General features: G+C 35.0%; 2 protein-coding genes and 2 pseudogenes across 3 annotated transcripts; 1 reads left to right on the top strand and 3 right to left on the bottom strand.

Annotated features, from left to right (window-relative positions):
- Positions 1-1,477: 1,477 nt before the first annotated feature.
- On the bottom strand, positions 1,478-3,403 carry LOC121228316 (UDP-glycosyltransferase 89A2-like; annotated as a pseudogene). The gene has a single exon (XR_005925867.1). The product of XR_005925867.1 is annotated as a UDP-glycosyltransferase 89A2-like (transcript).
- A 1,449-nt stretch (positions 3,404-4,852) lies between these two features.
- LOC107934881 (UDP-glycosyltransferase 89A2) lies at positions 4,853-6,634 on the bottom strand. The gene has a single exon (XM_016867400.2). The coding sequence runs from the start codon at positions 6,512-6,514 to the stop codon at positions 5,105-5,107; it is 1,410 nt and encodes a 469-aa protein (XP_016722889.2). The 5' UTR covers positions 6,515-6,634; the 3' UTR covers positions 4,853-5,104.
- Positions 6,635-10,092: 3,458 nt separating this feature from the next.
- On the bottom strand, positions 10,093-12,281 carry LOC107898743 (pentatricopeptide repeat-containing protein At1g77360, mitochondrial). Its single transcript, XM_041111800.1, has 2 exons — positions 12,143-12,281; positions 10,093-11,772 (listed from the first exon to the last, which is right to left on the bottom strand). Exon 2 carries the CDS (start codon positions 11,679-11,681, stop codon positions 10,209-10,211), a length of 1,473 nt encoding a protein of 490 aa, XP_040967734.1. The 5' UTR covers positions 11,682-11,772; positions 12,143-12,281; the 3' UTR covers positions 10,093-10,208.
- A 619-nt stretch (positions 12,282-12,900) lies between these two features.
- On the top strand, positions 12,901-14,581 carry LOC107898744 (6-phosphogluconate dehydrogenase, decarboxylating 1-like; annotated as a pseudogene).
- Positions 14,582-14,592: the final 11 nt, after the last annotated feature.

Raw genomic sequence — 14,592 nt, 5'->3', positions numbered from 1 at the left:
ACAAGAAATTATAATAATTTTTTTATATTCTTAATAAAATATAATAATTTAACTAATTTAAATATTATTTAAATGTATATTTGTTACTTGATAATAATATGTTTAAAATGAACATTTTATTTTTCAAAAGTACTTTTTAACAGAAATGCTAAACACTCAAATTTTAAATTAAATTTTTCAAAAATATTTTTCAAAAGTACTTTTTCACAGCACTTTTTAAAAATATTTTTCAAAAATATTGTCAAACTAGCCCTTAGCTTTTTAGGCAACTTAGCTCCTTTTATTGTTTAACAAATATTTTTATTAATATTTAAATATATTCAATGGGATGTTACATATTTCAAAATGTGTACTTGACTAATGATTCCATTTTCACCATGCTTTCATTTTAAGCAAAAGTATAGCAATGAAAAAGAATATTATCCCCCTTTTTGTCATATCAAAATCAATTGCAAGCACAATTTTCAATTATATGTCTTCTAAAAAACAAATAACATGTCCCTACCATAAACTATGTTGGAGACTTTAATACAACAAGACCATAAAAATGCAAAGACCTAAAAATAAAGTGATAGAATTGTTCATGAACTTTGAAGGCTTTTTTGAAATTTGAGATTGATTTGGGTAAAATTTTTAGGCTTAAAAAATTAAACTCGTTTAAAATATGAGTTGAGTTTAGGATCGAATATTCAAGGCCTGAGCTTTGACTCATTTTTAAGTATAAAATATTTTATATTATGTAATTTAAACACATTAAAAAGTAAACATATATACTAAATATATAATACTACTTTAATATAAACATTAAAATAATATTAAGATGATTATATAAAAATTTTTAATAAATAAAAAATATATACAATTATTAAATATTAAAATAAAAAAATTTAATTTTTTTTATAAATAATGTGGGCTGATCTAAAATAAGTTTGGGTTATTTTTTTGTAAATTTAGACGGATTTAGACAAAATTTTAGGTTGATATTTCGGGTCGGACTATGCTTAAGGAAAAGTATAAAAATTAACTCAAACTTATTTTAGGTTCGAACCTGAACTAACTCACATGTACATCACTAAAAGTAAGCAAGAAGTAGACAATAGGCCTAATTGTGAAAGATCTAAAATCAAGCGTAAGCCAACCTAAGCGTAAGCCAACCTAAGTAAATGAAAAAACCAAATCATTCCATCATCTCCGTCTCTAAATTCAGAAATCTATTCCAAATTAGTCTAAATATGAATAATCTCAACATAAATTATCTTCATTTAGATCTTCCAGTAATGGGGGCAAAAGATGAATCAAGTCAGAAGATGAGCAATATCAAGCCGCAAAGTACGAGAGTTTGTAAACACTAATTAACTATTGATGTCACTAAAAATGCATAGAAGAAGAATTTGAAGCTTTTGAGGTGGAGAAACTTATATGCATACATGGATGATAATGAAGCATCAAGAAGAAGAAGAATTTGAAGCTTTTGAGGTGGAGAAACTTATATGCATACATGGATGATAATGAAGCATCAAGAAACTTGAACAAAACACCATCTCTTCTGATTTAATTGCTCTAGGTAAGACATGACACCATCTTTCATATTTTCATACTTGCTTCAGTTTATGTTCTTCATGGTTGTTTTGTTATTTGTCCACCTGCGAATGCTTAACTGCAGATTCTTATTACGACAAACAATATATATATATATTTTACAGAGAAAAGATAGCCTTGTCTGATAACCCAGAAGGATTTATCACCTTCCAAGTTGACCCAATTCTTTCACAAATCTAACCAAATCATTCATGGAGCATCCCCCATGACTCACTGCTGCAAAAGCCTTCTCTTTCAGATCTTTCGCCTTGGTCTGCATTCCTCCACCCTCAGTCATAGCCTCGGAGATGGTTCGGCCTAGTTCATCTGAGTTAGGAACCGAGTCGGCACCCTCACACACCCTCACACCCACTCCTATATCATCCACCAAAAGCCTGGCGTTCAGAAACTGGTCAGCCTCCATAGGCCAAGCCAACATCACAGCTCCACCCACTATCGCTTCCGAAACCGAGTTCCACCCACAATGACTCAGGAATCCACCCACTGCCTTGTGGTTCAGTATCAAGGCCTGAGGTGCCCACCCTTTTATCACCAAACCTTGACCTGCGGTTCGTTGCTCGAACCCATCGGGTACAACTCCAAACCCTTCGACATGCTGTTGGGTTGTACCCGGTTTCACCACCCAGATAAAACGTGTGTCACTCTTTTCAAGCCCATTAGCCAAGGCTTCCATTTGTTCTTTTCTCAACAGCTTTTGACTCCCAAAGCAAACATAAACAACAGAACCATCGGGGCATTGATTGAGCCAAGTCATGACTTGGTCATTCAGGTCAGAACTCGAACCCGAACTGCCCCTATCCGAGACATCGGGGCCTATCAAACTTAGTGGTCCAACATTGAAAACACGATCATGAGCTACATGTGTCTTCAACCATTGAACATATTCACCTTCCAAAGCATCAAAGGAATTTAAAACATAACCCCAACTCTTTGCATTTGCAAGAAGTCCATCCTTGACAAACTCCCAGTCAGGATCTGATCTTTTGTAGAGCTTAAACAAAGATGGCAAATGTTCTTGCTTGAAAACCGGTGAACCAGGTAAATGACCAAACTCAACTTCACTCAAAGACTTCACTTTTTCAACATTGTTCCAAATATAATCAAACACAGAAACCAGAAAAGCTCGTGTAGAGAAGAAAGCAAGTCTAGGTATTTGCAAGCGGGTAGCTAGGTGTTGAGTCCAACTAGGAAGAAATCAGAAATGACGGCAACTGGAGGATTAGACTGAGAGTTGAACCAGTTGAACAAAGGGTCTTCAAGTTTGCCTAAAGCAGCCATGATAAGGCGGTTCCCACTGTTGCCGACGTCTTTAACATGTTCAACACCTGGTGGGATGAGAGGGTGAGAAGGGAAAGGGAAAACAAGGGAAGTAATGGAAGAAGGGTGAGAAGAGAGCAGAGGAGAAAGGAAAGGTAGGTTTTTAGGGGTGACTAAGATGGTGATGGTTAGGCCATGGAGAGCTAGTTGGTGAGTGAGGTCCAGGAGGGCAAGCATGTGGCCATGAGCTGGATATGGGAACACCAAGATGTGAGGGTGAGGGTTGGATCTGGTGGCATCGGCAGCCATGGTGGCTGGTTGATAAAGGCTCAATGGTCGACACACGAAGAGAGGTAGGCAGCTGGTGTCAGTGATGATAGAATTAAGAAGATAAAATAGCTGAGTTGTAAAGACAGGAGAGTGGAGACCGAAGACTTCATCAATGGGGTCGACAAGTCAACAATATGAATTTTTTAGTTAAATTTTGTTATTACTCTTTATATTTTAATTTGATCAATTTTAGTTCTTTTATTTTTCAAATTTTTAAATTTTAATCCTAACTCAAACAATAAAGGTTAAAATTCATTTATTTAAATTCAATTATTAGTCATGTATTATATGTATAGTTATTGATTTCGTCCATATATTCTCCTATTAAATCATTTTAAGTCCTTATACTTTTCAAAATTTCAATCTTGACTCAAATAAAAATCATTAATCCATTAATTAAATTTTTAATGAATAATTTGTGTAATTAATAAGCTAACATGGTTTTACACATAGTAATGTGTTGGCCACATGCAATTTTAAAAATAGCAAAACTTAATGAATATACCAATTGTCATTTGGTGATGATCGAAATTTTAAAATTTAAAAAGTAAAGAAATTAAAAATGACCAAATTAGAGTACATGTTAAACCCGCAAAATATAAAAACTAATAATAAAATTTTAAGTAGAATGGGTATGATTATTTTAAGTAGTGCATGAAGATTAATTATTATAAATTATATATAATTTATAATTAAATAAATTTGAATAGTATTGTAAGCATAATATGTTCTTACTAGACTTAACTATGGGTCAAATTATTCGATCAAGCCTAAAAACTCGTCCTAAAAATGAAAAGATTTAAATAAAAATATAAGTCCAAAAAATAAACTTAAACAAGATTTATTTTCTAAATAGAAATATCCTAACTAGAGGTGATCATGGGCCGGGTCGAGCTGGGCCCAGAAAAAATTTTAGGCCCATCTACTAGTCTCGGGCCCGGTCCGGCCCGAAATAAAATTGCTAAGCCCAGACCCTGCCCGACCCGGCCCATATTAATTTTTTTTGCTTATTTCATTAAATAAAAAAATTTAAAAATATAATAAATCAAATATATTTAAAAACATAAAAATAAATATTAAAACAAATAAAAAATTACTAAAACAATTCTTAAAACAATACACAAATTGACAATATAATAAAAAATAATTATATTAAAAATTTAAAATAATTAAAAATAAAATAAAAATATATATTAATATATAATTCGGGCCGGGTCAGGCCAGGCCCAGGCCAAAAAACTCTTACTCGAGGCCCGGCCCATTTTCTAAACAGGCCTCGTTTTTTTGTCCAAGCCCATTTTTCGGGCCTATATGTTTACTCAAACCCTCCCATTTTTTGAGCGGGTCTTCGCCCGGCCCGGCCCATGATCAGCTCTAATCCCAACAATGTAAATAAAAATAAGGACTTAAAAAGACAAGCCATATCCAAAATCATGCAATCTAAATTTAGTGGTTTACGCGAAGTTAGTTTAAATATCAACATTAAAAAGTCAAATAATCTCATCTCAACATAAATTATCATCATCTAAATTTTCTAGTGATGGTGGCGAAAGATGATGCAAGTGTTAACATAAGATTGCAAAGATCCAACGACGATGGCAAAAAATGAAATCGAGCCAAAAGGTAAACAATATTAAGCCACAAAATACGAAAATTTGTAACGAGCTGATTTAAGTGTAACATAAGATTGCAAAAATCCAATGAAAATGAAAAGTACTAGAGTCTTGAGCAATATGATGAGTACTAATCTATCGTATCGATTATCAAATCGTCACTTAGAACTCGTTAAATGAACTTTTTTAAAGAAAAACTTAACAATCTAGTAATTTAAATAAAAACTTTCGAATGTCTCGATGACTATTTTATAATTAGTAATAATTTAATAACATTCAATATAGTTTACCCTAAAAAAGACTTATCACCCTCTAAGTTGACCCAATTCTTCCACAATTCTATCCAAATCTTTCATGGAGCTTTCCCCATGACTCACTGCTGCCAAAGCTTTTTGTTTGAGATCTTTAGCCTTGGTCTTCATTCCTCCACCCTCGGTCATTGCCTCAGCAACGGCTCGACCCAATTCATCCGAGTTAGGAACCGTGTCAGCACCCTCACACACCCTAACACCCACACCTATTTCATCAACCAAAAGCTTAGCATTCACAAATTGGTCAGCCTCCATAGGCCAAGCCAATATCATAACTCCACCCACTATCCCTTCCAAAACTGAGTTCCACCCACAATGACTCAAAAACCCACCCACTGCCTTATGGTTCAATATCAACACCTGTGGTGCCCATTCTTTTATAACCAAACCCTGACCCGAAACCCGTTCCTCGAACCCATCGGGTACATCTCCGAACCCATTGTTCGTACCCGGTTTCACCACCCAAACAAAACGTGTGCCACTCTTTTCAAGCCCTTTAGCTAAAGCTTCCACTTGTTCTTTGCTCAAAAGCTTTTGACTCCCAAAACAAACATAAACAACGGAACCATCAGGGCATTGATCAAGCCAAGTCATGACCCGGTCCGAACCCGAACTCGGATCCGAATCTCCCCGATTGCCTATCAAACTCACAGGTCCAACACTATAAACACGATTATGACCTACATATGTCTTCAACCATTGAATATATTCGGTTTCCAAACCATCAAATGAATTCAAAACACAACCCCAACTCTTTGTATTTGCTAAAATCCCATCCTTAACAAACTCGCAATCAGGATCTGATTGTTTATAGTGTTTAAACAAGGATGGGAAATTTTCTGGCTTGAAAACAGGTGAACCAGGCAAATGGCTAAGCTTTATTTCACTCAAAGACTTCAGTTTTTCAATGTTGGACCACATATAATCAGATAGAGAGACCACAAAAGCACCTGAAGCGAAGAAAGTGAGTCTGGGTATTTGTAACTGAGTCGCGAGTCGTTGAGTCCAACCGAGGAAGAAATCGGAAATGATGGCAACTGGTGGATTACTCTGAGAGTTGAACCAGTTGAGTAAAGGGTCATGAAGCTTGCCTAAAGCGGCCATTACAGGGAGGTTCCCACTGTTGCCAAGGTCTTTAACATGTTCAACGCCTTGTGGGATGAGAGGGTGAGAAGGGAAAGGGAAGACGAGGGGTGTAATGGAAGAAGGGTGAGAAGAGAGGAGAGGTGAAAGGAAAGGGAGGTTTTTAGGGGTGACTAAGATGGTGATGGTTAGGCCTCTAAGGGCAAGTTGGTGGGTGAGGTCTAGGAGGGGAAGCATGTGGCCTTGTGCTGGGTATGGGAACACTAAGATGTGAGGGTGACTGGCGGTGGCGGTGGCGGTGGCGTTGGCGGCGGCGGACATGTTGGTTGATGGTCGACACTTGAAAGAGAGGAAAGCTTGTTTAGAAAGATGAATGAATTGGCTTTGTTGTGAGGTAGGATACGTAAAGACTACTAACAGGTTGACTGGTCAAACTCTTTTTTTTGGGGGGGGGGTGGGAATTCGTAGCTGAATTTGTCACTTCAACTTGTAATTGTGATACATATTAAATTTAAAAAATTATTTTTTAAATTAATTTACATATTTTTTAAAATTTATACCTGACACATGTCTTGTCATGTAATTATATAAAATTGTTTAAAAAATTATTTTTTAAATTAATTTACATATTTTTTAAAATTTATACCTGACACATGTCTTGTCATGTAATTATATAAAATTGGTTCTAAAATTAGGCATCCATTTATAGATGCACAAAAAGATACCTAAGTAGAATTTATTCCAAATTTAAAAAACAAACAAATATAGAATTGATTCTAAAATTAAATAAAGTTGATTCCAAAATTAAACGGTAAGATTAAATTGTTTTCAAAAATAGATGAAAATTGCATTTATTATGATTTGTAGTAGGTCTTGATTATTATGGTAATATTGTCAAATGTCAATATTTTTATCAATGAGACCCATTACTTTTATATACATGATTTAGTAGCTTGTTTAAATGTTTAACAAATATTTTTTTATTGCTAATTGAGTCTTAGTTCGACTAGTATCATTTTTGTTGTCAGTATAAAAATATATGGTAAGTGCGTTAAAATACATTATATTCTTATTTAAGAGTTGAAAAGAGTTATGAGTAGTTCTAAGCATTGTATCAAAAAGATCATATATGGTAAGAATTTATAACAAGATTACTGTTAGAAAAATAAATATTTTTTTATTAATATTTTATTATAATATATTGTATGAAGTAGGTTAAAGATTTTAATGTTTCAGGTTTAAATCTTAATTGTAGATTTGTATTAATTCTTATATATTTTATGAAAAAATTCAAAAATATACTCTCTCTTTTTTTTAATTTGGGTCAATCTAATTTAAATTTAGATTTTCTAAATATTTTTTAGTCTCTTAGCCAAAGTTTAATTTATGTAATTTAGTTGTTCGTTTTATTGCTTAATAAATATATATTACTAATATTTATAGATTATTGTTCTATATACCGTCGTGAGTAAAAGAATTCACAAGTGTCATTTGTTTTTAGGATGTAATAAAATAATAATTAAATAATTTAAAAAGATACTTGACATCATCCTAAATTGCTTGTAGAGTTTTTTTATTTTTTTAAACAGAATAATTTAATCTTTGAATTGATAATTTTTTCCACTTTGATCTCTCTTTTTTTTTTCATATTAATCTCAAATTTTAAAAATTTTTCTCAACTTGATCCTTAAAAACGTGTATTTTATTAAAGTGTGATGACGTATTATTCTAAGTTTATGTCTTATCATCACTTAAAATTTTTTTTTAATTATATAATATTTTTATGATTTTATGCATTTTTATTTTTATAATTTTTTTAAAAATTTCCAGGTGTAAAATCCCAATTCAAAGATCAAATCAAATCGAGAAAATTCTAAATCTTAAGATTAATGTGAAAGAAGAAATTTAGGGATCAATTTGAAAAATATTCAAGTTGAAGGATTGAATATTATTTTATCCCTAAACAATAAATGAAGTTGTAATTTTAGGGAAACCTAAGGTGAAGAGAGACGAGACGTAAAGACTTAAAAGGGCAAAGAATTAAAATATCAAATGAAGTAAAAGACTAAAAGGTTTAGAATTAAATTTAATTGGCATTTGTTTCTTAGGAAAAATTACATTAATGGTATTGATTTATAAGTTTTTGAGATGAAACCAATCAACCATTAACTCTCAATTAGATTGGTTCAATTAAATAAATTATTAGCAATCACAAATATTAAAAAATAGAGAATCGATTCAACTAGATTTTTAGCCCAATTCGTACCAATTTTGCAAGTCAATTAATCCAACCCTTATCCTAAATCAATATCTTAATCGAATCTTGATTGGACTGGTCCAATTAGTCAATCCGATTTTGAAAATAGTACTTTTAGCCGCATAATTGCATGATTTTGACTTATAGATCTTTTTTTTTTTACCCTTGGTTATTGGAACACACTTTAAGCAATTCGTACTAGTTTTACAAGTCAACTAATCCAACCCTTATTCTAAATCAATATCCTAACCAAGTCTTGATTAGACTGGTCTGATCAGTCAATCCGATTTTGAAAATAGTGCTTTTAGCCGCATGATAGCATGATTTTGACTTATAGATCTTTTCTTTTTCTTTTCTTTTCTTTTCTTTTTTTTACCTTTGATTATTGGAACACACTTTAAGCAATTCGTACTAGTTTTACAAGTTTACTAATCCAACCCTTATTCTAAATCAATATCCTAACCAAGTCTTGATTACACTGGTCTAACCAGTCAATCCAATTTTGAAAATAGTACTTTTAGCCGCATTATAGCATGATTTTGACTTGTAGACCATTTTTTTTTTACCTTTGGTTATTGGAACACACTTTAAGCAAGGATTTCAGAACTAAACCAAACTCGAACAAATCAAGCTATTGATTCTTGATTCAATTGGTCTAAATTAGTTCAAACAATTTAATTAAACAAATTGTCTAAAAAATCATAAAAATAAAAAATACAAAACTACGAAAAAGACGAGAACAATTCAACCAATTTCGAACAATTCACAGGCCAACCAATTTAACCCTACTTCGGATTGATACCCTACTAGTTCTCGACACGACCGATGCAATTCTCCGGTTTAAACAACGTTGACTTTGAAGTAATACACTAGTGTTTAGGGTTAATAGCACCCTATTAGTTCAGTTTTAACCATAGTTGTCTAACCCGGATCAAACTAAACAAGCCGGTCAAACCGGGAACTGACTAGAGTACCGGTCTAGACAGAATATTTAGACCGTTTCAAGAGCAAACCACTACAAACAGAACTCGAACTGCCAAACCGTCAAAATTCGAACCGCTGAAAAGGAAAATCAGCTTTTCAATTTCTTAGCCCAAAAATATTGCCCAAACCAAAAAAAACAGCCAAACCAATCCTAGCCTAAATCCTTAAAATCCGACCAAAATCAATCCTTAAAAAAATGAATTTAAAAAAAAAAAAACCTAATCTAAGCACAAAATGGATTCAATTCATATCCATAAATCGATATGAGATTATGACCCTTTGAATACATGAAACTTCATGTACTTTGCATCCAATTTTCTTTCAAAAGCCTACTATAGCACCACAAAAAAGCTATGTATGCTCTCTATTGCAATGTTGCATACTATCAAATACCGACACGAACCCGAAACTCAAGCAAATATTACCACCAAAAACAAGACAAAGATCCAAATTTATAATCATCTAGGTGAATGCCATTGTCATGTTTTATGCAATAAAATCTCCCAAACTTTACATGTCATTTGGGTCACAACATGCAATGCAAGTAGGGAAAACACAAAAGGGAGACAAAGAAAATATGCCAAGAGAACAACTGCCACAACAATGTAGGCAAGGAGATATTAACCTGCAAAAGAAAAAATAAATAGCACGAGCTGCATTTACTAGATAAAGTTCATCTCGTTAACGATTACCACAGCTGTACATGTCATCAAAATGAGAGAAAAGATGTAATAAAGAAACTTCTATATAAAATATGTGACAAAGATGTTCATATCATGACATCTTCATAGCTTTCCATTCCCTTGAAAGACTATCATATTTATCTCTAAAACTTCTACCCTTTTTGTAAAAAGGGTTCTTTAATTTCTCCATCGTCGAATCGTATATGCTAATTCTTCTATCGAGCATTGTTTCGACAAATCTTTTCACTTCTACTAACCTACCTAAGTTGCAAAGCCCAATGAGTAACTCATTAGCACTTTCATCGAGCGTTAAGACATGATTCTCAACCATGTGATTCCACATATTAATTGCCATTTCGGGGTCATCGTTCTCCAACAACATCTTAATAGCCGCGGCATAATTAGAACTTGTAGGAGGCCACTCGTTCTTGGTCATCTCGACAAAGAACTTCCCCACCTCGCGAACCATCTTATTCCTCACCAAGCAATGGAAAATCATGTTGTAAGTCAAAGAATCGGGGAAAGCTCCGTGGAATGCCATCTCATCGAGGAACCGGAAAGCATCATGCACGTTATCGTTGTTGCATAACACACTGATCAATGCATTGTACATAATCAAATTGGGCAACAGCCCACCACCCACCATTGTATCCCAAAATGGAATTATTTGGGCTGAGTCATTTTGCTTGACGAGAATATCGAGAGTGTTAGAGAAAAATTTCAAACCTGGTAAGCAGTCATTCTTCTTCATAACTTGCAAAAATTTGAGAGCTTCATCGACTTGAGAGCCACAAACAAGCGTGGTCAAAAAGGCATCGTAAGCAGAAATGTGATTCGGACTCCATCCTACTCTGACTACCATCTCGCCAAACGTGTTCTTGGCCTTAGCCAAATTGCCTTCTTTCTCCCACCCTTCAAGCAAAATGGCAAAAGTATCCCCATCAGGTGGGATCTTCATCTTGATCTTATCAAAAAACTCTATAGCAACCGACATCTGATTGTCCTCATGGCAAATTGCACTAAGAAGTGAATTGACTGCAACAACATCTTGTTCTACACCGTATCTATCCATGACATCAAAACTCATGGTAGCCTCACTAAACCGATGCGCAATACAATAGCTGCTGAAGACAGAGCCGAACGTTGTAGTTGAAAGAAAACCCTCTTGCTTCATGGAGCGCATAGCATCCCACATCGGTTCAAAGCTTTGATTCTTCCCAAGCAAATCGACTATAAGATTCCACGCATAAGCAGAGGGCTTGACGAAGCACCCGGCCCACCTAAAGAACTTGATGGCAGACAACGGCTGATTGTAAGAAAAACCAAGGACTTGTTGGATGTCATCGGAAGTAGGGATAATCCCAGTGGAAGAAAGCGCAGATTCAATATCATGTGGAGAGACTCGGGTAAGGAGGTCGCAAAGGATTCGAACTGTTGGAGAAATATCGGGTGCATCATGGTGTGTGGGGAAACGCTGGGGTTGAAGATTGTTCGGGATCGACCGTAGTTGGTTTTCGGGTTTTCTTGGGAGTTTAGTGCTATGGTTTTCAGCTATGGTTTCCATTCAGTTAAGACCTATAGAAGACTATACTCTATACACTACAGTGAAGGCAATAGATTCATTTCCGTCTCCGGCCGACCAGGCCGATCATAGCCTATAAACAAATATACCTCTACTCAAAATCACATGCAAGATTACAATATAAATAAAAATTATCTAAACCAATTCTCAACCACCATCACGATCTCCTTCTCAACAGTGCCCACGACAAACAATCAAACACGAATCAACAAAAATGAAAACAATTATCATCAATTCATATAAACATAGAAGCCACCATTAGCCGCAGTGTTGGGCCAACATGAACAACTTAAATTTGCTTTTCTTTTTTCTAACATTTTTCAACCAATCGAAATAAAACAAAATCCCCAATTCCAACATTCAAAATTCAAAAAGAAAAAAAAGAAGCACCCAAAGACTCCAATCATGAACCAGAAAATCACAAAAGGGTTGCATAACAATACCTGGAATTGCCGCGATACCTGGCGCCGTAAATTAGGGATTTTTTGCGCCAAAACTTGCTTCCGATTTCGGAATTTAGGCGAGCTTACGCTCGTCCCCGTAATTTGTGTACGTTTTTTCTTTCCCTTTCACTTAATTTAAAGCACAACTTCAGAATCCTCCTGCCTGTGTTTGTGTAGGTTAAAGGATTGCAACTTTGGCCCAGGATGGTCTTACATTTGATAGAAAGCCCGATTTTATTACTGTTCTTTACAATTGGACCCATTTATATTAGGCTTAATATCTCTTTTAGCCCCTGTACTATAGCTAAATTATTAATTTGGTATTTGTATATTTTTTTAAAGGGTAAACTGCACAAAGGTTACTAAATTATTAATAAGTTATGTTTTGGTCTCTTAACTTCAAAATATTACAAAATAATTACAGAATTGTTCAAAAGTTTTCATTTAAATAAATGGATTGTTAAAATCATTATCGTAAGAGCTTCTATATTCGCACCGCCATTTTTAACGGAAATGCTCAATATGCTCTTTGATCTAATATCAGTTTTAACTCATAAGTCTCTTATATTAGGTCAGGTCTTCGCCGATAAAACGGAAAAAACCGTGAAGCTTTTAGACTAAAGCAGACAATACCTTGCAGATTGGCTGCGGGTCTCAACAGACCTTTTTTTCTGGCCTTATAGCAGATGTATATATCGATATGCAACACCCGCTTGTGTATTTGTTTCTCTGTGTACATATGTATGTATGTATGTATAATGTTTGAATAGTTATGCCGTTTGACTGATGATGTTAAATTTCTTATGTTGCAGATAATAATGGTTGCCCTTACTAGAATCGGCCTTGTTGGCCTTGCTGTCATGGGCCAAAATCTCGCCCTAAACATTGCTGAAAAGGGATTCCCGATTTCCGTTTACAACCGCACCACTTCGAAAGTCGATGAGACAGTTGAAAGAGCTTAACAGGAAGGAAATCTCCCTTTATACGGATTTCACGATCCCAAATCCTTTGTCCATTCAATCCAGAAACCGCGTGTTGTAATCGTGCTTGTGAAAGCCGGACCTCCTGTCGATGAAACCATTAAAACCTTATTGGTTTATTGGAGAAAGGAGATTGTATCATCGACGGGGGAAACGAGTTGTACGAAACAAGGAGAGGAGAGAGAAATCCGTGGCGGAATGGGAGTTTCCGGTGGTGAAGAAGGAGCTCGGAGTGGACCTTCGTTGATGCCCGGAGGTTCCTACAAGGCTTATAAATATATAGAAGATATCCTTCTTAAGGTGGCAGTTCAAGTTATGGACAGCGGCCCTTGTGTTACTTACATTGGCAAAGGAGGATCCGGTAATTTTGTTAAGATGGTTCATAACGGGATCGAATACGGTGATATGCAGTTAATTGCCAAGGCTTACGATGTATTGAAATCAGCCGGGAAGCTCTGTAATGAAGAATTACGCCAGGTTTTCTCCAAGTGGAACAATGGGGAACTTCTAAGCTTCTTCATCGAGATCACTGCGGATATATTCGGAATTAAGGATGACAAAGGAGAAGGATATTTGGTAGACAAGGTTTTGGATAAAACCGGAACGAAAGGTACCGGGAAATGGACAGTTCAACAAGCTGCCGAGTTATCTGTTGCGGCTCCTACAATAGCATTGTCCCTTGATTCGAGATTCCTTAGTGGTTTAAAAGACGAGAGAATCGAAGCTGCTAAGGTTTTCACATCATGGGGCCTCGGTGGTTTCATGGCTGATGTAGCTATCGATAAAAATAAGTTAGTTGATGATGTGAGACAAGCTCTATATGCATAAAAAATCTGTAGTTATGCACAATGAATGAACTTGATACGTGCAAAGAGCATTAAGAAGAGTTGGGACTTAAAACTCGGGAAGTTAGCTCGGATTTGGAAAGGGGGATGCATTATCCATGCTGTTTTCTCGGACCGTATAAAGAAGGCTTACGATAGAAACCCAAATTTGGCTAATCTCCTTGTCGATCCCGAGTTTGCTAAGGGGATTATGGAACGACAATCCGCTTGGAGAAGAGTTGTTTCCTTTTCTATTAATTTGGGCATTAGTATGCCAGGCATGTCGTCTAGCCTTGCTTATTTCGACTCATACCGGAGGTAAAGGCTTCTTGATAACTTAGTTCAAGCTCAAAAAGATTACTTCTGAGCTCATGCCTATGAGAGAATCGATATCCCAAAATCCTTCCATACTGAATGGTTCAAGATCGCCAAACGGTCAAATTTGTGATAGTTTTCGTTTGTGAACCGATGGTTAACCTTGCTTCTTAACACCTAAAAAAGAAATCTACAGAATTCAAAATCTCCAATTTAGTACATATATTATCCGATATGAGTATATTCAATTTTTTTTAAAGTTGTCATTCATTCTTGAATTCGTGCTCAACTAAGCTCCCTCCAATCCTAGCACTTATATTATTATACTGTG

The sequence above is a fragment of the Gossypium hirsutum genome, chromosome A04 (assembly GCF_007990345.1).
Source record: "Gossypium hirsutum isolate 1008001.06 chromosome A04, Gossypium_hirsutum_v2.1, whole genome shotgun sequence".
NCBI classification, from domain to species: Eukaryota; Viridiplantae; Streptophyta; class Magnoliopsida; order Malvales; family Malvaceae; genus Gossypium; species Gossypium hirsutum.
Note: the sequence above shows the minus strand (reverse complement) of the source record. Positions and strands in the feature narration are given on the sequence as shown.